This window comes from Vairimorpha necatrix, chromosome 3 (assembly GCF_036630325.1).
Source record: "Vairimorpha necatrix chromosome 3, complete sequence".
NCBI lineage: Eukaryota > Fungi > Microsporidia > Nosematidae > Vairimorpha > Vairimorpha necatrix.
Window position 1 is genome coordinate 314,146 of NC_088818.1, and position 23,704 is coordinate 337,849.

The following is a 23,704-nucleotide window of genomic DNA, read 5'->3' on the forward strand; positions in this document are numbered from 1 at the left end:
ATTAAGTTTATTAATATCCTAATAAGGTAAGCAACGAAAAATCATTTTGAATGAATGTTATAAATCTAATAATATACAAACCATATTTCTATTACTAAAAATTTCTTTTAAAATATACACAAGATATGTAATATTTTTTCTATGATAGCGGCTTATATACCGATTATATATTTATTTAATTTTACGTAAATATATGTTAAAATAACAAATATTACAATAGCTACAACCTCACCCCATATGGTTCGGAGAGAATATATAATCTTGACGTTGTGCGTTGCCTTTTTCAGTTTTTTTGCTATAAGAATTATATGGACGTTATATAACAAACACAGAGAAAAACAGGTTATTCAAAATCATTTATTTGCATTAAGCATTTCTCGACATTACGATGACGAAATTAAAATAATCAAAATCGAAATAAATCGACGAAATATATTGCGTGATTCTTTCGAATGTATAATGTCAAAATTTGCAACCGAATTATATTCAAGAAATCGACTTTTTATTTCGTTTAAAGATGAAGTAGGATTTGACGAGAGTGGAATTACAAGAGAATGGATTTCTTTATTAATTGATGAAATTTTCGATCCTAAAAATCAATTATTTTATTTCCCTACCGATGATTGTAAACAGATGTCTCCTGTTAAGATTGAATTAATAAGGGAAAAAAATTTAATGTATTATAGATTTTTAGGTAGAATTATGGGAAGAATGATTATTTCTAAAGTAAATGCCGATGTTAATTTACAATCAATTGTTTGGAAACAATTATTAGATTTACAGTGTGATCATTCTGATTTTGAAAAGGCGGACCCAGAATTTTATAAAAATTTTATGAAATTAAAAGAAAATCCCCAGATAGTAATCGATCTACAAACTTCTTTTGAAGAAGATGGGATCGAGTTTATAGAAAATGGTAAAAATATTTTAGTAAACGCCGATAATATAAACTTATATATTGAACAATTTTTAAAATACAAATACATTACAAAAATTGAAAAACAAGTTACAGAAATAAAAATCGGATTATTTGAGACTATTAATAGAAATTTTCTAAAAGATTTTTCTGGAGACAGTTTTAAATTGTTAATACGTGGATCAGAAAGTATTGATATAAACAATTGGATTGCGAATACAAAGTATATATATTATAATAGAGCGATAGAAACAATTAAAAGTTTTTGGGAAGTCGTGAAAAGTTTTTCTGATGATGAAAAAAAATTGCTTTTACAGTTTGTAACAGGATCTAGATACTTACCAGATGGAGGGTTAAAAAATCTTACTGGAAATAATCTTAAAAAACAGAAATTTACAATAATGCTAGTAGTATCTGATAATGATACTTTATTACCCAGTGCAAGCACATGCACTAACACTCTAAAACTTCCTAGGTATTCAAGTAAAAAAATATTAAAAGAAAAACTTTTGCTGGCAATCAATGAATGCCGAGAAGGATTTGATCTAAGTTAATAAAAACATTGTTTATGTTTTATAAAATTCTAGATACTGTGGTTTATATACTCCTGAGTTCTGAATTTTTATACATTGGTGCTTAAAAATGTTTTTTTTTGTATTTATAAATATTTTATAGTTTGTAAAACCTTTATTGTCGAGTTTTGTAGGTAGACACGTCGGTCATATCATCAATTATAATTTTATGAAATTTATCTTTTTTCTAAAATTAAAACATATTCCTTTGTGTAAAATCCAGGAAACAAATTAGCGTCTAGATTGGAAGGTTTTCTCGAATAAAATGTAAGTAAAGAGGTATGTATGATGAATTTTTTTTTTAGATATAATAAATTTTTAAAAATTTGTAATTTCTGTATTTTCTCTTAAACTATGTTTTGTCCGAGAAATAAGTTATCTTTATGCTTTCGATTGTTTTCGCTATCATATATCTTTTTTTACTCCATCAAAATGCCTTAAAAATCTTCCTATAAGTTGTTTAAAAACTAAAACACTAGAAGGCGTATTGTTTTGACTTCATTTTTTATTTTATTTTTTTAATACATTTATGCAAATACAGTAGGTACCCTTAGCCAGTGGTCGGAGGCGATGCTTCCATTGAGCAATGGCTGGGTTACAAAATTGTTTCTACTTTCTATAATGCATTGGAACAACTCAGATGATGAAAATGCTCACGATAATCATTAAATTGATTCAATAAAACTTGTGTGTTCAGCCGCAGGGGAATTAGCTTCTAGTGTATAAACGCACCTCAAGGCCCCAAAACAGTACCACTTTAGTGGTGATTTAATTATAATAATTATCTAATGGGTGCGGCCTAGTAGGAGCCCATTGCAGGTGCACTCTAGAGTGGAATCCTAGAGCTAACTAAGAAACTAGACGAAAAGGGGCAATAGAAGGTCTCGTGGACCCTATCCTACAAGATTCTTTAACACGGTGGCCGAAACTAGTGGTAGACTGGTGATCAACGCAGCCCAATAAAAACGCCGGGCGGGTGATGTGGTCGTGTAAGGAGCAGTGTGTGCAATACAAAGATTGTAGGGACCTTTGAGTCTGTACGACGATGTCTCACCTCGGGTTTTAGATAACCATGCCCGTTAAGTATATCCGCTTTGAGGTCACTCCGGACGCGATTTGAGGTATAAATGGAAAGTGTTCTCCTGCAGCCAAGGTTTAATGGATACGTCGGAGCTTGCTGCACCGGAAAGTTGTATGGAAGGAGTTATAAAAAGTAGGAATCTCACAGTACCAGTGGTATGAGGATCACACCAAAACCCCTTTGGTTCCTATTTAAGGTTTCTCCCTAACTCTTACTTGCAAGAAAAAATAGCAAATACAACTCAAGATTATTTTACATAATTTTTCTATATCCATGCATGCAAAAAAGGTCTATTAAGATGATTTCTAGTAGCCAAGTATTTTTTATGCGATTAAAAAGCAAATAATTTCTTATGTGATTGAGGAATTGAAAATTTGGTCTACCAAGCGAGCAACTGGACGATGATTAGACCTAGAAGAAGGTATTTACACAATTAACATATTTTTAAAAATCAATTTGGTGATTTTATTTATATTGATTCTTCTAGAAAAGCTTTTGGAAGCCTAAAGAGAGGATTTCCGAGGTAAAACCAGGCTTTGATACCAGAAAAAATACGCACATACAGAAAAAACAAATCATGTTAAAAGTCTTAGAATCAATTGAAGATAAAGTGTTCATACCAATTTATATATTAAGTTTGTAAGGTTTTAAAATTTTGTGGTAGTTTATAGAATCATCAAATTCTATTTGGTTTTCTTCACTATAAACAAATACAAGTGAATTATCCTCAAAAACAATTTCTTAAAGTAAAAATAAACTATGAACAACCTCCACACCGAGAACGACGCCAGTCAACTACTTAAGCTGCCTCAGGTCACCATTAACCTTGCTAATAAAGCTTAGTAATAAATAATTAAAGATATACAGCATCTATTTCCGAGCCTCATAAGTTTATGATGCGTTAGAGGTCTATTAAACAACGCGTCGCACTTCTGATCAATGCGAATAAGTTTCAATGAAGGTTTATCATATTTTATCTTTAAAAGTATGTTCTTTCGTTGTATATCATAGAATTTATATCGTCTAAAAATATCTTATGATATTGATTAATGAGGTCATAATTGAAAATAGCTATGAAGACAGCTTACTCATTGAGTTTTATATTAGTTCATACTTAGTAATTTACATTTTATTGTTGACATCGAATGATAAAATTTGCAGACAAAAATACTTTAAACGGTTATTTGTTTGAATTTCATCAAAATAATAATAAATTTGCTTTATATTTTTTAAATTTTCTCTGACACATTTTAAATCTATAAACACTGAACAGTTTGTCAATGTAACAAATTGTCTTTCTGTTTACGTAACCAAAGACAGGATTTATTCTGGCGCTTGAATTTCGGAAAAAAAATTTTACTGAAGTACCATTTAAACAAATTAATAATTTATTTGGGTATAATATATTATCTTACTTACTAATTACTTTTCATAAGCTATACTCACAATTATTCTGACAGTTCCCGGAGTTCCTCCTGAAATACACATATTGGGTCCTCGAATGACCCTTCCTGTTCAGTATAAAGCTCATGTCTGATTGACATAGTTAGGCTTTCTAAAGTCATTTTAGGGACTTTTGTCTATATAAATGATTCCGTTCTGGGTTTTAATCGGAGCTCTTTGATATGCGCGCGGTGGAAATTAGTTACTATTTCATCCCAAGTCGTCACAGAAGGAATAATTCTGGCTTATATTTATAGAGAGAAGCCACACGAAGTACTATTTAAATTTTTAATTTTTATATATACAATAAAACACAATTAGCTTCATTACTAAATTTGATTATACGATCAATTATACATATGTGCATTACAAATGCTTCATAATACTAATACTCTAGAAATGTATCGATAGACGAACAAAGAAAAATCAAATTTATTGATGAGGGAAGGCAAAGCAACAGAAATAAAATTAACCGGTCTCGTTTTCTCCCATATGCAATATATATCTAATAAGTATGGAATTAAACACATAATAATTTTTTTTACAAATACTATAGCTAAAATAAACGTATCAGTTTTCTAATTAGTTCAAAAAGTCAGTATAGAAATTTAGAATTTTCCATATTTTTTTACTATTTCAAGATATTTTCAACCCCCATGAAATTTCAAATCTTAGGGTACAAAAAAACAAAAGAGAAATTTTTAAATAAAATTTCTAGAATATCTTCAGACATGTCATCTCTAAAAGACAAATTAAACCAACTTAATATTTTTTCATCTGTAACAGAAAATAAAAAGAAAATAACAGTTTACGAAAATACAAGAAAAATTAGTATAAATTCAAAAGGGAAAGATCAAAATGAAATAAACATCAATTTTCCGAATATTTTTGGCAAAGGGGAAAATTTTAATGTTAACATGAGATCTCTAAAAGAATATGAGGTGAATTTTACTAAACCTTTTATTTTTAATAATTTCCTTTTCTTTGCTGATTTTAATACTAAAAGATCAATAAGAAGATTATTTGATAAAGAACATGTTTTAAGTAATAAAGAGATGGGAATTAGAAATAAATATGTTGATTTCGGATATGGTTTAGATAAATATGTATTTTTAAGATTTAATCAAGACAATATAAAATTTAATATTTTACAAGGCTTAGATTATGCCAAAATTACGGCAAGTTTGAATTTTGATTTTTTTTTATGCAAAAATATTCAGCATAAAGTAATTTTGAGCACTGGTTCTGCTTTAGGGAATATTAGTGACATTAATAAATTTTATATTGGCGAGAATATCAAAGGCTATAAGAAAGATAGTATTATTCCTAATATGAACGAGGGAGGAAGATCATTCCTTGAGTTTACTAATAAGATGATCTTTAATGTAAAAAATATGGATTTCTATATTTTTGATTCTATTGGTTTAAATCATTCAGGAATCAATATTTTGGATTTTAAATGCAAATCTGAGGAAAGATTTCCTGGTTCAATGGGCCATTCATTGGGAGTTGGTCTTAATATTCCGTTATATGAAAAGATTAATGGACCAAATATTGACATATCTTTGGCATGGCCAATGATAAAAGATAGAGATTTAGAATCGTACCAATTTTCATTTGACATTAATTTCTAATTAGACGCGCAATAATAAAATATTATTTATAAATTTATAACAAAATCTGGTGGATTTGATTATGTTTTTGTGTATTTTTTAATTTAGCTACTAATAATTAAATAAAGTTTATAAATTTATACCAAAATCTAGTGGATTTGATTATGTTTTTGTGTATTTTTTAATTTAGCTACTGATTATTAAATGACATTAATTTAATATAGAAAATTAAATAACTAAACATAAATTTAAGGAGTCTAGATTTTAAGGAGACTAATATAAATTCAATTTGATTTTGTTTCTCCTATTTATTGATGAGTCATAATTAATTTATAAATAGAAAAAAATACACGACAAAAATGGAAGACAGAAACAAGAAATTGATAGCTGAAAAAATTAGAAAAGAGCTGAAAATTAGAAGAGAAGAGAGACATAAACGAATTAACTACTTTATAAATAAAAGAATACAAAACAAAAAACTCAAAGATGCTATATTTGGATTGTGTACTCTTAAAGATTTAAATTTCTGATTGAAATTAATGGGAATTGATCATTTTTGAAATAAAAACGAAACAATAAACCATTTTTCAATATAAAATTTTATAATACATAAAAATATATTATTATAAAGCATATAAATTTGTCGTATTTTATATTTTAAACACAACAAATTTGATAATTTATTAATATTAATTAACATACTTAATTTATATATTTAAGTTATATGAGTTACAAAAAAAATAATTTTACACACACTACTGGTAATTTTTTAAAATACAGTTTAAATTTTAAGTTCTATTTAGTTATATTTATCTTGTCTTATTCAGATCATATTAGTTATATTGATTGATATTTCCAAACAAATCAATCTTTTTGAAATCACGAAACCTGCTCCTTGAAGCTCACGAATATTTAGATATTGCATCTAGGAATTATAATAGAGATCAAAAAGAAAGCTGATGACTGAAGTAATCTATGACACCAAAGAAGTAGTTGTATAATAATTTAGAATGGGAATATAAGACATTGATAAACAACAACCTTCTCTTATGTAAAACGGTAGAGAAGATCAATGAAACAGAACCACTGTGTTGAGCTCTAGGTTAAATTTATAATTGTGTTTTTAAATACCTATATATTGAAATTATTTATTAAATATTTCATAGGTTCAAATGTCTACCCGGGACAATTTATGGACTTTTATGAGCCTTAAAGTTATTTCATAACGCGATAGTCGAAAAAAGATTGATTCAAAGAGGATCGTGTTAGATTTTTACGAAATTCATTTTGTTCTTTTATCTGCTAAGATGTTAGATAGTATAAAATTGTTGAAATATTTTAATAACAATCTTTAGGTCGATTTACGAAGCCTTTGTGTGCGACTATGGTTATGATTTATGTTTAGTAACTTATATTGAGGCCATCAATAATGCGAGCTTATGCTTATTAAACGTACGACAGTGCTGATAAGTCATAAAACTCAAAGGTGAAGTTCTTCGAGGAATCTTCCTAAACGTAATTTACAAAATTATAGAAATAAGTCGATACGCCTTTTTTACAAATGCGATGACATAAACTTGAGTAACAAGTTGTCGACAAGGCTATACGATGCAGGATTAGTGAAGTAGCGGGTTCAGATGGCACACTATCTTTTTGAGTTAGTACGATAATATCTCTCGTTTTTGTTTATATCTGAATGTTAAACGTATCTTGGGATTGTTGTTTAGTTAAGCTGATGTATTTGTAAATATGCTTCTAAAGCTATAGTTTTATAGAAAAGCAAAGTTAATGCCTTTAGATAAACACAGCAGTTTATAGAAGAAGTTTTTTGTATAATTGAAAAAAATCATAGTCTCGTGTTCTTCTGACTTTTATAAAAAGTTGTTAACGCTTTTAAGATAATAAATTATTCTAAAACTTCGTCTTTTTAAATTTTGTACGATTAAATAAATTCCATTTATAGATTCTACTAAACTTCCTAAACAAAATGCTTACAAAATGACTTCATTTTTCATCATTTTCAATAAATAAAATTTGTACTGTGATCATATGCCCTTAAATGATAATTAAGCTGCTATTTCATGACATAAATATTGCACAATGAGCATTCGTTTATTTTTTCGACTTAGATTGTGTTTAAGTCGAGAGCTTATCCGGAAATGGTTCACTCTTTAAGGTAAATATAAAAAATGACAAATAAAAAAGAAATAATAACTTATTATTGAATAAATAAAATGCATTTACATAACTTAATGAAGTATTCTAGTATGATGCTTCGAATAAGATATAGAAGATATAATAGATTATTATAAAAAATGTTTTTTGCATGTAATTATTTTTAGAAGCTTGACATTTAAATCTTTAAAATAAGACTTAGCAAATATATAATTCATAATTTTATTGCTTATTCTTAAATTCAATCAATCCATCGGCCATAGGTTTATTTCAGACATAAGCCATTTTTAAATCATGCCTCTTTTTGTTTATGCAGAATATTTTACCCCTAAATGTCTAATCAGAAAATCCAAGTCCACCATTTCAACCAAAGACAGAAGAAACTAAATGATCTCCTTTTTGAAGACCAATCTTTATTTCTTATTACTCCTTTACAAGTACTAATAATATCACTTGTCTTTATAGCTAATGTTTTCTTACTACATATTGTATCAAGATTTATTCCATCTACAACTGCTCCTCAAGTCGCTATATCTATAATAGTAATCATATTCTCTATCATTATAACATTCTGTTTAAATAAAAAGAGATGATTTATATCATAATTTGTTTGTTTTAAATTTTTAATTTTTTTTATGCATAAATCTAATAATGAAATCAGAAAAAAATTTTGACTCTGATGAAAAATCTCGTATTTCTAAATTACTTAATAAAAAACTTGCTCCTGAGTACATAAGTTATAGACAAGGATTTAATAGAACAGTAGTTCCATATGTAGAAGGATGGACTGTCATTTCTCTCGCTAATCAAATATTTGGATTTAATGGCTGGTCTTCGCAAATAATAAAGATGGAAATTGATTATTGTGATGAAAATGACAATAAATGGTGCATTGGAATTTCTTGTATAGTGCGAATATCTTTAAAAGATGGCACATCTAAAGAAGATGTTGGATTTGGGAGTAGCGAAAATCAGAGAAGAAAAAGCGAGGCCTATGAGAAAGCCAGGAAGGAAGCAGTCACAGATGCTCTAAAAAGAGCCCTTAGACAATATGGAAATTCCCTTGGAAATTGTTGCTATGATAAAAATTTTATAAATTCTGTAAAGAAAATTGAGAAAAAAGAGAGGGACTACATAAATGCAAAAGATTTGTACAGAAAAGAAAATAACGCGAGCTTCAGTAAAAGAGCGAAAAAGAAAGATGAAGATTCTATGGATTTTGAAGCATTTACTTTATCAAATAATTAACTACAAATAAAAAGCAAAGCATTTTGTAAAGTATTCATTTGATCAATTTATTTCTTAATTGATTTTGTTTTATTTATTTTTACAAAAAATAGGGGCCCTAAAAATGGATCCACTACAAGAAGCATCAAAAATCAAAGAGAAACAAATATTCTTTACAATACCACCAAGATATGAACAAATCTTTAAGCAAAAGGAATACGACCTTGAGTACTTTGGTCTCACTCTCATGCAGAGAGTTATGGCCTTCGTCGTGTTCTTTGCCATTGGTCTCCTTTCTTTCTTATATGCCATGATGAAAGTCCCTGCTGCTGTGTTTTATCCTGCGTCATTCGCTTTTCCTTATGCTCTGTCAAATTTCATATTCTTTTTTATGTTTGGGTTTATCTTGGGCTTCCGGTCTTATCTCTCCAATCTATTCTCTGAGAAAAAGAGAATGTACACCTCCTTCTTTATTTTTAGTACAATTGCTACGATTTATTCTACCTTGACCGTGGGACGCTATTTTATTAATTTCTTCTTCTGCTTAGTGCAAATGAGTTCTTTTATTGTATTTGCTTTGACTTTTATTCCTGGAGGGACACACGGAATATCGAGCATGATGTCATTAGTGTTAAAAAAATAAAGAATTAAACTTGAATTAGTTTGTTTATGTTTTTTGATTTTTTATTTTTGCATGAATGAAGAAGAAATCTTAAAATCTTTGATTTTTTGTAATATTTGTTACTACCCGGAATACAAGTCTAAATCTTCCTCCTTGCTAATAAGCTACTGTATGCATGTTGTTTGTAATACTTGCTTATCTGAACTCGACTATTGTCCTATTTGTAACTCAAAAACAACTTTTATGCCTATTACCAACTCTCTAAGTTCTAAATTAACTAAAAACCCAACTGAACTATTTAGTAGACCTGTGGATATTTGCATGTTCCAAGTAAATAGTTCAATAAACTTAATAGAATATCTAAGAGAACAAATAAAAATACAAAAGAAGTTATTAAAACTGGCTAAAATGGAAATTGAGAAATTAAAAAATCAACCAAAATCTAATATTAAACAAATTCGTACAGAAGAAAAAAATAAGAACGTTGTAAATAATGAAAAGATTAAAAAAGTATGTGATATAATAAAAACAAGTAAGAAGAAAAGTGATAAATCCACGTCTATTTTAGATTTCTCAAATAGTTCATGTACAACTGGGAGATTGACAATTCCAAAAGATTTTAATCCATATAAAAAATTTTACAGAAAGTGAAAGAAATGAGGCAAAAAAAAGAAGAATATAAACTTATTAAAGGAAATTCGGAGATTTTCACTTGAAAAAGCAAATTATAAAATTTACAAATCATAATAAATTTATAAAAAAGTGCATATTAAAATTATAAAGTGATTGTATCCAACATTTTTAAAATATGAATCAACTTTAGACCAATTTTGAAATTTCTGTTTAAATTTTTAGAAAATTTTTATGTATGAATTAAAAAAACAAACATGAAAAAAAACTTGCTTAGATATATCTGATGAAATTATAAATAACTTATTGTTTCTTTAAATATTAAGTTATCAATGTAGGTAAAAATAACAGCATTTCGTCATAGAAAAAAAAAATCAAGGCACATCAGAAAAAACAACAGCCATTTTTGATGTAACGAGCGGAATTCCAGCAAAATAACGCAAGAGATCAAAAATATTTAGTACTGAAAAAACGCTTTGAAAATATCTACATTGAATACGTTATTTCAAAAATTTGATAGATTACAAAATTAAATTACAGAAAAATACAAATACTTCCCATAAGCTATTTTATAACATGGTTACCAAAGCACTTAGATAAACAATAGATGTTTTGATAGTTTGGCAACTAAATCTTAAATAATATATTAGTGTTATAAAAATATACAATACAAGTGTAAAATAACGGTATGGAAAAAAATTAGTTAAATTCAAATGGCGTCAAAGGTACACAATTATCTTTATCTAATATAGCGATGTATCGGCTTAAACAAATATAGAATAAATCTACAATGATGATATATAGCATAAGGCATTAGAATAGATACAAAAATAACGGAAAAGTAATGTTTTATACTCTACAGATATAAATGCGAAATCATTTATTATTAACTGAATTTTGATTGTCAAGCGGAAAAAATTTAGGAGAAAAAACAAGAAAGCTACATTTGAAACATAATACCTGAAAAGTGGATTGTTTTATTATTGCCAAACTTTTGGATATTTATTTATTTCCTTTGTTTGATCTGGAACTCGTTTTAACATACATCATAATTTATAAAAAAGAAGTCTAGATCAATCTCAAATGTATTTAAGTAAATTACAGCTTTATTAATATTTAATATGTAGAAAATCATGAATATATCAATAGAAGAAATTTTACTTTAAAAATATGAATACTTTATATTAAATTAAATCGATGATGTATATAATCGAAGAATGGTTATCATAATATATTATGAACTTTTATTTGTGTCTATGGAAATTAATGAATGATCAAAATTACGAATATATTTATATAATATAAAAATAGTAACAGTAAATCTTAACACTGTCTTAAGAAAACAAAAAACGGGTTGAAACAATTTTTTTATAAATAAAAAAAAATAAATATTTAATCGTGATTTCTCAGTGTTGCTCGGCTTGGTCTTTAAAGTTGCTTAACACTTTGATTTCGGCGAAGAACCAAGTAGGATACTATGTTAAACAATCATTAATTGTTGCGCCTTTTGGACATAAGTTTTATGTCTTTCTATAACAATAACAGGGTGTTTGAATTTTCGTATAGATATCAACTTCGATTTATGAGCAAATATAGTTAAAAGGGTATAATTGTCTAATTAAGGTTAAGATATTTTATCTTGTACAATATAAATCTCGAGTCTTCTTTCACATTTTTTCTCGATTCGATCCTTAAAATTAGGTTAAAAACAAAAATTCTACATTATAAGTAGACGGTTTAAAGTGGAAATATATCTTTTCTTGTAGTAATAAGTAGGCTTAGTGTGTAAAATTTTTTTTACATTGTGTAGTACATTTTAGTACGTTCTGGAGCTTTTAAATGTACTATGCTTTTGCATATTCCTTACTAAATTTTTCTCCAATTACAAATACGTTTGATCTTAATATATATTTAATAATGCCTTTTTACTATCAAAAACGATAAACATCAAATGCTAGTTGGTAAAATCTAAGTTCTATTTTATGCTTATACATAATTCTAATAATTCATTATATAATATTGCGAGTAAAATTATATTGATCATGTAATAACAAAGAAATTTAGTACTTAAATGTAAAATTATAGGGGTTCTAACTTCATAGATAAGATTTTATAATTTTTTTAATTATTTTAAGTAAATATGTAAAATAAATAAACAAAAATAAAAAAAAACTATTTTTTAATGTAAATATCTCCACAGAAAATACTCATATAAATCCCAATACATAAAATCATAATATAATAGAGAATTAACCACATAGAAATACCTAATTTGGAACTATCATTAAAACAAAAGTGCCCACGTCCCCCATCAGGCAAAAGAGTTTTATCAGAAAGATTTGATTCATTTCCTGATTCGCTATCAATATTTGCATCGTCTAGATCATCAACATTCTTTAGTTCATGATTATAAGACACATTATTGATCTCAAAGGGAGATGATTCTATTTTATCATTCTCAACAATATTGAATTTCAAAGATGGCTTTTTTATGTTTGCTTCATGTTCCCTTATATAAATTTTATTATATATATTATTTTCCTTTTCTTTAACCTTATCAAATGTTTGATTCTTAGTCTTAAAGTTATTATATTTTTTAATGTTGAGAACTGCGGTGTCCCATTTTGTTGATCCAAAATTTTCATCTTTCAGGCTTTGATTTACGTCAGAATTATCAATATTCATCATTTTGATAGCGTTTGAGGTGGCTGGTTTGAACAATTGATGTATATTTTTAGTAGCCAATTCGAAAATCTTCTATATATAAACATTTTATGTTTTCAAAGTTTAATTCATCACAAACAATTTTATAATCAAGTGTATATTTCTATGTATTTGCCAATAACAGAGTAAATGTCTCTCTTTGTCTAAATACTATTTCGAAACTTACGTGAACGTGTCCTTTAATTTTAAATTATAAAATTTAACACTTTCAATGAACCTATTACGTAAAGTTTAATCTCGAATGCAATACGCAGAATTTCTAATTTTTTCATAATATTTTTCATCTACCAAATCCAATCTAGAACTACCGTAAGCCAATTTGAAATCATCTTCAATATTTATTGCTTTTTTTCTATACATAGCGTGTATATTGTTGGTGGCAAAAAAATTATATTGACCAAATTTTTAGCTTCATTAGAAACACCTATGTATCCAAACCCACTATCTTTTTCAATATAATTTATAAATAATGTTAAGTGACAATTTCCAATATACAAATATATTGATATATTCCACAACATAGGGCTTAGAAATATTTTAAATTTTCAAGGAAAATCTATATAACTTGTATTTGACAGTTAATACAATTCATTGATCACACAAAGCAAAATTTTTGGAGATGTCAAAAATATAGCAACTATTAAATACAAAGAAGTCTAAATAAGTGTAATAAAACCATAATAATTAGCTAACTTAAAATTATATGTATCTCCCATTAAACCTTCATACATTAATAAAATAAATAATTCATATTAATATTACATAAATTAAAAAAAACTGTAACTTAATGTGAACTTATAAAAATAATTTTGATTTAAACAATTTTTGCTTTTATCTATATTTTACCTCCAATCTTCAAATACTTCTATATGGCAATATTTTCCAGATATATTAATTTTGTTTGTTATTTCGCAATTTGCTATATAATGGCACGGCGACAAATAAAATACATCTTAGCTTCATTAAAAGTCCTTTGATTTGTGTAAGGCCGAGGGTTAAGTGTAGATCCTTGGAATCATTACCGTTGTTGTGATATATTAACATCATTACTGAGTCATTGGTAATTATATAAAATAATGATTTGTTTAATAAGATTTTCAGAGTCAAACACAAGTTCGTAGACATCTTCATTAACTTATGAATTGTGCAAAATTTCAACCAACTTAAGGAGAAAAAATATACTAAATGTTAAGCAAATAACATGTTTAATTGCATATTTCAACTAAAAAAAAAATACTTCATGCAAAATTTTGTATGTTTATCTGACAATTTGTCGACAACAAATTAAATTTTCAATAAAATACCTCGAAATATCGATTTACGCTATCTTAAAAAAGAACTATACATAATGCTTATAATAAGAAGATATCGCCTACCTCATGTATAGCTTAACCTTTATCCAAAAAAATCAATTAAAAACGGTATACTTTTTTATTATGATTTATCTTTATTTTTTACAATCGAAGTTGCATCGAATAAGCCAAAATCCAATATTAATTTTACGAAGGAGTCTTAGAAATATATAATAATGAATCACGTATTGTATAGATTATATTTACATATACTTTTTATAAGGGATTTTCTTAGTTATATCTTAGAGATTAGCTTCGCGTAGCTCACTATGTCTTTTGTTACTATGCATTCAATATGAACACCTTATTTTTTTAAAGAAATTAGGTAGCTCCGAATAAGAAATTGTAACAATTAAGCAAGTTAGATCGCGCTTATTTAATATTTTTATTTAAACTGATAATTTTTCTTTACTTTTATAGAATTATCTCTATTCCATTGCTTGTCATTATATAAAGAAACATAATCGTCTATTGTACAAAGATATCTTATGTTTATAAAGTTGAATTAAAAAAAAATAATTCATTCTTTTTAAGAAATTTAAGGCTAATTGTGATTGCTGAGCTGTAGAAACATTTACAGAAATTATAGGTTCTTATAATTCGTATCCTGTAACTTCAACTTTTAAATACTTGTAGAATTTAAAAACCTCTGAATTAATACATCCAGACTTTTTTTTTGAAGTGGTTTTCATTTATGCAAATATATCGAAAAGATTGTGTCCTGGTGAAATTAATTCAATATTCTATTACTATGATTGAAGGTAACCTTTCCCCAGTGGTCATGGGCGATGCTTGCAATGGAAATTGCTGGGTTTGAATAGCAAAAGTCATAAAAATTGTTCTACTTTTATGATGCAGTCGGAATAACATCGATGATAATAAATTTCCACGATACTTAACAGTTAATTTAAATAAACTTATATTTCCAAACATAAGGAAATTAACATTTACAGTAAAAGCGCACCTTAATGCCAAAAACTGTATACCCTTCGTGATGACTTAATAATACATATATGTATCTGTTGGATACGGCTTAATTAAAGCGCATGGCCGTTTGCTTTTAAAGATGTTCCTGGAGCCGGCTAAGATACTCTATGAAGTAAAGCAATGGAGTATTGTAGAATCTGACCTACTAGATTCTGTAACACGGGGACCGAAACTAGTGAGAGGCTGGTCGTCAACGCTGTCCAATAAAAATGCCAAGTTAAATATGTGGCCGGAAAGGAGCCGTGTGTACAATAAAGATTATTATAGTGACCTTGAGTTAGTACGACGATGTCTCTCCTTGAGTTATAGATGACCATGCCCGTTAAGTATATCCGCTGTGGGGTCACTCTGGACGCGATTGAAGTTATTAGAGCAAAATAAATTTCTTGCAACTAGAGTTAGATGGGACGTCGGAGCTTGCTGCACGACAAGTTATAAGAAGAAAGTTTTAGTGAGAAAAATCTCACAATACCTGTTGGATAAATATCAAACCCAAATCTCTATGGATTAAATTATATGCTTCTTCCTACTTTAAATCGAATAGAAAAAATTACTAATATTTATATTGGATTTAGATAGATCTCAAAAAGAGCATTTTTGCCTAAATTATCTTTATATGTTGTCAAAAAAATGTTTTTATACTAGTAATAATGCTATAATAAGATGCATTTTATTTGACCAATATTTAAGGCATAAACTTGTGGTTAATTTATTTTATAAAATTTGTATGTGTTTATTACGAGTACAAATCTTTACAAATTTTATCGTGTTTAATAAAACGATATAAAAAGTAACTGCAAGTAAATAACGCACATTTATTAATAACTTTTTATGTTATAATATCTTACTTACTAATTACTTTTCACAAGATGCACTCACAATTTAATTCTGACAGCTCCCGGAGTTCCTTTAGAGCTTCACATATTAGCTCTCGAATACACCTTCCTGCTAAGCATCAATCCCATGTTTGATAGACATATTTAGGCTTTCCGAAGTCATTTTAAGAACTCTTATTGTATATTCTTATTCAATAATGCACTTTATATTTTTTTACATAAAAAAACTTGTACTTTAATTTGAAACCATACCAACTTCAATTAATTGATCATTAGAATAAATTTCATAAAAACACACATTATAACTTAAGAGTTCAATTTCAAAACTGTAAGTTGGTTTTAAAAAATTCCTCGAAGTAATATGGCCCAAGTTTTATTATTTTGTTTAAATTTTTAAACAGAAAATAATGTCATTAGTATAAATTTGAATCATACACATTTATAAACTCATATGAAGCTACTGCAAAATATAAAAGAAACTATATGTGATCATTTGGTCATTTTTTATTTTAATTTAACACTTATATAATAATAAAGAGTCTTCAGTGTTAAATTTCTTAGTATTTGGTATTTTCATTTAAAAGTCTGTTGTTTCATGTATTGTATGAATTTGTTATAAATTCTAAAAGAGAATGTTCCATTAGCAAGAAACCATTACAATTTCCTTTGAAATTTATAGGTTCTTTGACAGGCCAAAAGAAATTTTTTTTTCTCAATGCAGCGGTATTCAAGTCTGTATTTTTTAATATTAAAACAATGCGTTTTTTAGTTATGTGATATTATAGCCATAATTAAGTTTAACAGATTTTTTTGTAAGAAAGCACATTATTACGTTGCATTTCTACCAATTTCTTCTCTTCTACGTTCTTTATCCTGATGTATATATGATCTTAAAAGATATTTTTTTCATGGGCGCTATTTATGACTAGAATATGTCGTTTATAACAGATCTACGAACAATAAATTTTGGGTTTTCTGCAAAATATAATTAAAAGAATAAATGGATTTTTTATCATAAACTATTATATAAGCTTCATGTTTAAAAATAAATCCGAGAATATGTTTTTATGTTTATTTTTTTGCTTACTACACAATTTTTTTTGTATAGAAATTAGTTGAGTTGTTAATTTTTCAAAATTATTACTCTATTTAATTATATGACACGTCTTTGAATTTGTAGAATCGTCGAAGTAACCGTTAAAGGGTTGGTATTTTGAAACTACTTTGTCATGTTGGCTCGGAAGATTAATTTAGTCATATAAATCATATTTTTCATAATTAAACCCCCGGACACTCAAATATTTAAAATATACAATATAATTAACCAACATTACTTCCGATAATACAGCTTATACATTCAAATGTATTTCGTATGATTACATTTGTAAAACAATGAAGTAGTCAATATAAAAGAAAAGGGGATAAAACTTCCTTCATTTTTTAAAAAATTAATTAAATTTGCTAAAAATAAGGGGATTTAATTTAGCCAACAATATCTATAAAAGTCTGTAAAAATTATATTAAAGTATAGCTGATACGATTACAAAAATTCAAAGGTTGTTTGGACTTATAAATTACATCATAGAACAATACTATAGAATCTTGAGATAGTAAACTACAAATAACATTCGATATTATGGCCAAAGCGCGCCAAACTAATCTCTCGAAGGCGACTGTTCAAAATTACATTATCAAAAATAAAGTTAAAAAAGAAAAGAAGAAAGGAATCATAATTTATAAACGTTCTAAAACTAAAAAATACAAAATTGTAAATATTTGCGTAAAATTTATTTTTAATTGCTTAAAACTCATTTTTAGCATTATGTATCTATACTGACCAGAAAAAATTATAAATTATTTGATATGTAATGTTTTTTATTAAAAAAATAAATAATAAATTATTTAGTAAAGCATAGTAATGTTAAGAAATACAGGAAAATTTTCGAACATAGAACATGTGATTGGCATTAAAATTGTTTATGTTACTTAAGTTATAAAAAAAATACTTAGAATTATTTTCTTGATTCTGCTTATGAAGTTGTAGTAAATATTAAAAACAAGCCTTTGTATTAAAGCGAAATCTAATTTTATGACATTTATATCAATGATGTTTAGTAATTTTTCTCTTCTATTCGAACCTCTTTTGTAAATTTTTATTTTTAGGTTAAAATATGTAATGGCAGGCTCATAGTATTTTCGTGGTATCCTAACTTCAAATTTATTTAAGCAAAGAACTTTTACTATCCAAACAAAAAATTCTATGTTAGCGAGAGTTGAACTATTATGCGATATTATATTATAAATTAAAATGTAGGTGTTTTTTTCTTCTAGTACGAGTTTTTACAGTTTTCAAGTTTATTACTGATTAAAGAATCTTATTATTTATTATAATTATTTAAACTTTTTATTTATATTTTTAAAACTTAAGTATTTTTATAAACATCTATACAAAAAATTATAGCCCCATAATGTTCATACGTATTTTTCTAGTTGTATGTACGGAAAGTCAAAATAAAACAGATTATTCAAATTTGTTGCCAATAAATATATTTTCAAAAGATAATCCAAATAAATATATATCCCAATTAAATATCGATGAGAAAAATCTTCCAATTAAAAAGAGAAAGACATACTCAAATGTAGATGAAGGTTGTAACGAACAATTAACAACACAAAATGTTAATTTAAATGCAAGCAATTCGGAATCAAACAATGTTTTTAACACAAATAATATTCAAGCACAAGATAATTTAAATTTACAATTAGATGATCAAAATACAGAGGAAATCAATAATAATTGTATGAATTATAATTTTTTAAAAGAAATGTTAATCAAACAAATTGAAAAATGGACGATAGAAGATAATATGATTTTAATTGATGTCATAGAACTGGATTGCGACAAGAGAAAAAAAGAATACGTAAAATATATTAATACTAGAAAAAAAATCAATGCCGCCTTTTACAAGTTTAAATCACATCTAAAAATGAACCTAGAAAAAATAAAAAAGATTATTAAGAAAGTTACTAAAGATGAAAATCAAAAGGATTTGTTGCATCGACAAATTCCTTTTTTTGAACTTTGCTTCGATTACCTAAACAAAATACCGCCTCATAAATTAAATTATAAGACCTCTAGTCTTAAATTAATTTCAATATATAGCAGAATTCCTACAAAACTTAATACATTATATAATAATTTTAAAATAGTCGATAATTTCGAAATTTTTAGGTTAAATTTAGAAAAAACCTGTAATTTTTCTTTGACTGTTAATCAACAAAAACCATTAAACACAATCTATGAAAAATTGCAAAAACTTTTCAGTGAATTAGAGCAAAAAAGCAAAAATTGTTCGATTGTTGTGTCAAATCTTGAAAAACTTAGAAAAAAACATGGAAAGATTAAATTATACAATGTTTGATAACGTACGGATTCCTTAATTTTATATATAATTTTTAAACATTATTTAAGGTCTAATTAATTTTAAAATAAAATATTCTTAGTTAGATCATAACATTTTTTACAAGATTAAGTTATCATGAATTTTTTAATAGTTTGATAAATCCTGAGATAATTTAACCAATTAATAAACCGAATGTTCAAATTGACTTAGGTTTGGGATTCACTTTGCGCCGCTCTCACAAAAATGAATATAAATCAAAAAAAAATTGTTTTTTTGAAAATTAAAACATAAAAAAGGAGGAGAAAATAAAAGATTTATTTAGTATAAAGCAGTAATTTTATTTTGTTCTACTTGACCTAATTTTATCTAAACAGCAACGGAAACCAAATTTAAAATTATTTTCAACATATTGTTGTTTAAATGGATGTCTAAATAGAAACACGTATTTATTCGCTTGCGTCTTATTAAAAAATTTTATTATTGATAAAATGGTTTCATTCATTTTATTTAGTTTCATTTGGTTATAAGATATAAATTATACTTTTTTTACATATATATATTTTGACTTTTTTGTTATTTTTTGGTTTTTATAGACGAACAATGAAGTAAAATTCCCGTTTAAGTTCTTAAAACATTCATATGTATTATGTAACATCAAAATTGTAAATTGCCAGAGTTGTGAATATATATTTAATATATTTAACTCTTAATTTACAATTATCTTTAACATGGTGGAGAATAAATAATGATTGAACCCAAACATAAACAAAAGAAGAGGTTGTAAGTTCTTTCGAGACATGAGTCGTAAAAATGCAGTCTATATTAAAAGTGAGATGGTTGGTTGTCATACAGAAGAGATGGTATGATTTGCATCAGTCGAGTGACCCGGATAGATGAAGACGTAGAGTAGCTATGGAGAAACAGTATTGACTGTAATAAGATTTGACAAAGAGTTGTCGAGATTGAGTGTAGTGGTAATCTCACCATTCACATTAAAGGTATCGTGGCAAGATAGCCGAATTATATGTGTTCAAAAATCCAGAGAGATATAAAAATAGAAGAAAATCAAAAAGAAACTGTGTTGTAGTCGAAGAATTAGATAGACGGATTAATTCGAATCCATGTGTAAAGGAAAATCCTATGCCTATAGACTTTATGTATTATAACAGGGAAAGAAGTACCGCGAAGACCAGTCTTTGAAGGGATAGTAAGACGCGGTAGAGTAAAGCGCAGCCCATGATCAGTTAACATAAAAAAAAAAATGCACTTTTATTTTGTGAGCCAGGTTTTAGGCGTAGAAAGTTGTAAAGATAATTACATCCCCCAGTATTAAATTTAGCGCAGGGATGTTGAGAATATATATTTTACAAATTGAACCCTTAACTTACAATTTTCCTTAACAGCCAGAAATAAACTGTTACGAGATTAAGTTCATTTATTAATAAAATTGTATATTTCTTAATCGTTTTTATTTATACAATTGTAATTTAGTTATGCTAACATCCATTATCTATATGTTCAATAATTTTTCTTTTTTTACATTATAATGTGTAAAATGTGGAAAATTTAATCAGGTAAGTAAAATAAGGGCTTATTTAAAAAAAACTTTAATGTTTAGGTAGGTATTTTAATTATTGGTTATTGTATTGTTTATGTCTTAGTCCATCAAAAACTAACCAATCATCTTTCGACAAATGGAAGTATTTGATTGGCTATTAAAACTACATAAAAACTTTCTCAAAAGAGGGGGTGGAAAATAATAATAAACAACTTGATAATTTATTTTACTCTTTTTGAGATTTTTTTTACCTTCCTGTTCTATCCTCTTTGAATTTTAAAATCAGGAATATTTTTATTTAAAGAGGACGTTAATGAAAATGCTTCAAACATTTTATAAATCTAAAAAACTTCATAAGCTTTAACTCAAATTACTCATTACCATCACAGAACATCGGCTTATGAAAATTTGCTTGCATACAGAATCGATTTACCTTACTTAACAAGTATTTTTTAAACTTTTTATTTTACAGACCTCATATGTGAGATGAACATGAAATGGAATTTATAATGTGATCCGATGTCCATTGCGGTTATATCTTCTTTTATAATATCAAAGTATATAAATATCTTTCTCAAATATCAATTTTCGAGTTTCGATTAATTCTATGGTTTACTGAAGCATTGATATTTGCTTTAAAGTTTTTATATGGTCGAGGGCCTACTATATATTGCCTTTTTAAAAGATCAGATATTTTACAAACTTATTTAGATACAAGATATAACAATGAGATTTTAACTATACGTAACATTTTTATAAACTTAAGGCTATAAGAATTGAAGATTATGTTAGTTTATTTTATCGTGTAACTCATAACCACTCTATAAACGAACATCTAGGCTGTTAGATAAAATAATGTTTTTTTATTATGCACGATAAAATAACGTACAAAATGCTTTTATTAAAGTTTAAATTCTAATGTTCTCGAATATGATAAGTGATCTATCTTTAATCTATATAGGTATTATTAAAAAATTTATATAAATTTTTGACTATTTTTTTTAGGTTCATAATATCTAGACTCTTCATTTTGTCTATTTTTTTAGAAATAATACTATTTACATAAAAAAAACAATAATTTTAAATATGTAATTTTTCATTTATTTTTTTATAACTAAATCATTCAGTATAATTAGCATCGATTTGGAAATTACGAAAACCACCCCCCAATATCACTTCCAAGGCTGTTAAATAATCGCAAAATAAGTTAAAAAAGTTAAGTATAAATTTCTAGTGTTTTATCTCATCTTTTTCGATTTAATTATCGTTTTAAATGATTATCTTGTTTTATATTTTTATATTTTGTTTTTTGTGCTTCTAAATGTTTTTTTTTTCTTTTTTCAATAATTTCATATAAATCCAATTAAAATCAATAAAAATAAAACCACACGTTTAACAAAAACATCACCAAGTGAAAAAATTAATGCAATTGAGTTAAAAAGGCAAATATACTAACTGATTTTTACAATGTTTCAGCATTTTATTATATATTTATATCTAAAAACAATCCCCATATCATGTTTACATGTATATTTCTGATCGTCTGTATACAAAAAATTAAGCAAATAGACGAAAAAAATGTGTCGCAACTTTATATATCAGCAAAAAATGATCCTAAAGAAACTATATTTCATTCAAATATTAGTCGGCAAAATTGTTTACTAAAAAAGATGAAGACATATTCAAATTTAAACGAAATTTCTAACAAACAAGCAACAGCACATGTTGTATCTTTAAAGCGCCTTTGAACCCATTGAACTACATATTCAACGAAAAAATTTTATAAGTACAAGAGAGATTCACTTTCTCAATTTAAGAAACAAAATACAAATGAAACTGCTAAAAATTATACTAATTGCAGATATTTAAATGAGATATAAAAAATGCGTATTGAAAAAAGGACGAAGAAAGACAATCATATCATAAAAGATTTATTCGAAATAGATTCTGATAAGAGGAAAACGGAATATCTAAAATAATATAAACAAGAAAGAATATATGTGACCTTTTTTATAATTTTAAGTCTAGCTTTAACCTGAATTTGGACAAAATCAAAATGATTATTAAGAAAGTTGTTAAAAATGAAAATCAAAAAATATTGTTATGCGGACAAATTTTTTTTGAGCTTTTTTTTGATTATATAAACATTATACTCCCATGTAGCTTCAAAAGTTAACATTCAAGCCTTAAACTAATAATAAGATATAGTCGAATACCCAAAATACTTAATACTTTATATTATAATTTTAAAATAGTACTTAATCTTGTAATTTTTGAAATACAATTAGAAACTACATGTAATTATTCATTGACTTTTCAACAGAGAAGGCCACTAACTATAATTTATGAAAAACTGCAACTTCCTTTTGCTGACCTGCAGCAAATTAGCCAGGATTGTTCCACTGTTGTGTCAAATTTTAAATACTTAGAGAAAAATATGGGAGAAATAAAGTTAACCCACCTTGATTTCATTTAGATTAAAAATTAAAGTTTGTAATAAATAATATATACATTTGTAGTTTCATAAAAAATTTCCTATCTTTTTTAGTTAGAGCCAGAAATAG

At 26.5% G+C, this 23,704-nt stretch overlaps 7 protein-coding genes across 7 annotated transcripts; 6 read left to right on the plus strand and 1 right to left on the minus strand.

Moving 5' to 3' along the window:
- Window positions 1-237: 237 nt before the first annotated feature.
- VNE69_03090 (E3 ubiquitin-protein ligase) lies at window positions 238-1,470 on the plus strand (the record flags this gene model as incomplete). The annotated part of the gene is made up of 1 exon (XM_065472942.1): window positions 238-1,470. The coding sequence occupies one exon, from the start codon at window positions 238-240 to the stop codon at window positions 1,468-1,470; it is 1,233 nt and encodes a 410-aa protein (XP_065329014.1).
- Window positions 1,471-4,668: 3,198 nt separating this feature from the next.
- On the plus strand, window positions 4,669-5,646 carry VNE69_03091 (SAM50-like protein; the record flags this gene model as incomplete). Its single annotated transcript, XM_065472943.1, has 1 exon — window positions 4,669-5,646. One exon carries the CDS (start codon window positions 4,669-4,671, stop codon window positions 5,644-5,646), a length of 978 nt encoding a protein of 325 aa, XP_065329015.1.
- Window positions 5,647-8,132: 2,486 nt separating this feature from the next.
- Window positions 8,133-8,393, plus strand: VNE69_03092 (uncharacterized protein; the record flags this gene model as incomplete). Its single annotated transcript, XM_065472944.1, has 1 exon — window positions 8,133-8,393. The coding sequence occupies one exon, from the start codon at window positions 8,133-8,135 to the stop codon at window positions 8,391-8,393; it is 261 nt and encodes an 86-aa protein (XP_065329016.1).
- A 58-nt stretch (window positions 8,394-8,451) lies between these two features.
- On the plus strand, window positions 8,452-9,048 carry VNE69_03093 (DNA repair and recombination protein RAD52 (RAD52); the record flags this gene model as incomplete). Its single annotated transcript, XM_065472945.1, has 1 exon — window positions 8,452-9,048. One exon carries the CDS (start codon window positions 8,452-8,454, stop codon window positions 9,046-9,048), a length of 597 nt encoding a protein of 198 aa, XP_065329017.1.
- A 103-nt stretch (window positions 9,049-9,151) lies between these two features.
- Window positions 9,152-9,670, plus strand: VNE69_03094 (vesicle transport protein; the record flags this gene model as incomplete). Its single annotated transcript, XM_065472946.1, has 1 exon — window positions 9,152-9,670. One exon carries the CDS (start codon window positions 9,152-9,154, stop codon window positions 9,668-9,670), a length of 519 nt encoding a protein of 172 aa, XP_065329018.1.
- Window positions 9,671-9,721: 51 nt separating this feature from the next.
- Window positions 9,722-10,300, plus strand: VNE69_03095 (ring finger protein 212B (R212B); the record flags this gene model as incomplete). Its single annotated transcript, XM_065472947.1, has 1 exon — window positions 9,722-10,300. One exon carries the CDS (start codon window positions 9,722-9,724, stop codon window positions 10,298-10,300), a length of 579 nt encoding a protein of 192 aa, XP_065329019.1.
- A 2,151-nt stretch (window positions 10,301-12,451) lies between these two features.
- Window positions 12,452-12,967, minus strand: VNE69_03096 (uncharacterized protein; the record flags this gene model as incomplete). Its single annotated transcript, XM_065472948.1, has 1 exon — window positions 12,452-12,967. The coding sequence occupies one exon, from the start codon at window positions 12,965-12,967 to the stop codon at window positions 12,452-12,454; it is 516 nt and encodes a 171-aa protein (XP_065329020.1).
- Between the last annotated feature and the right edge of the window lie 10,737 nt (window positions 12,968-23,704).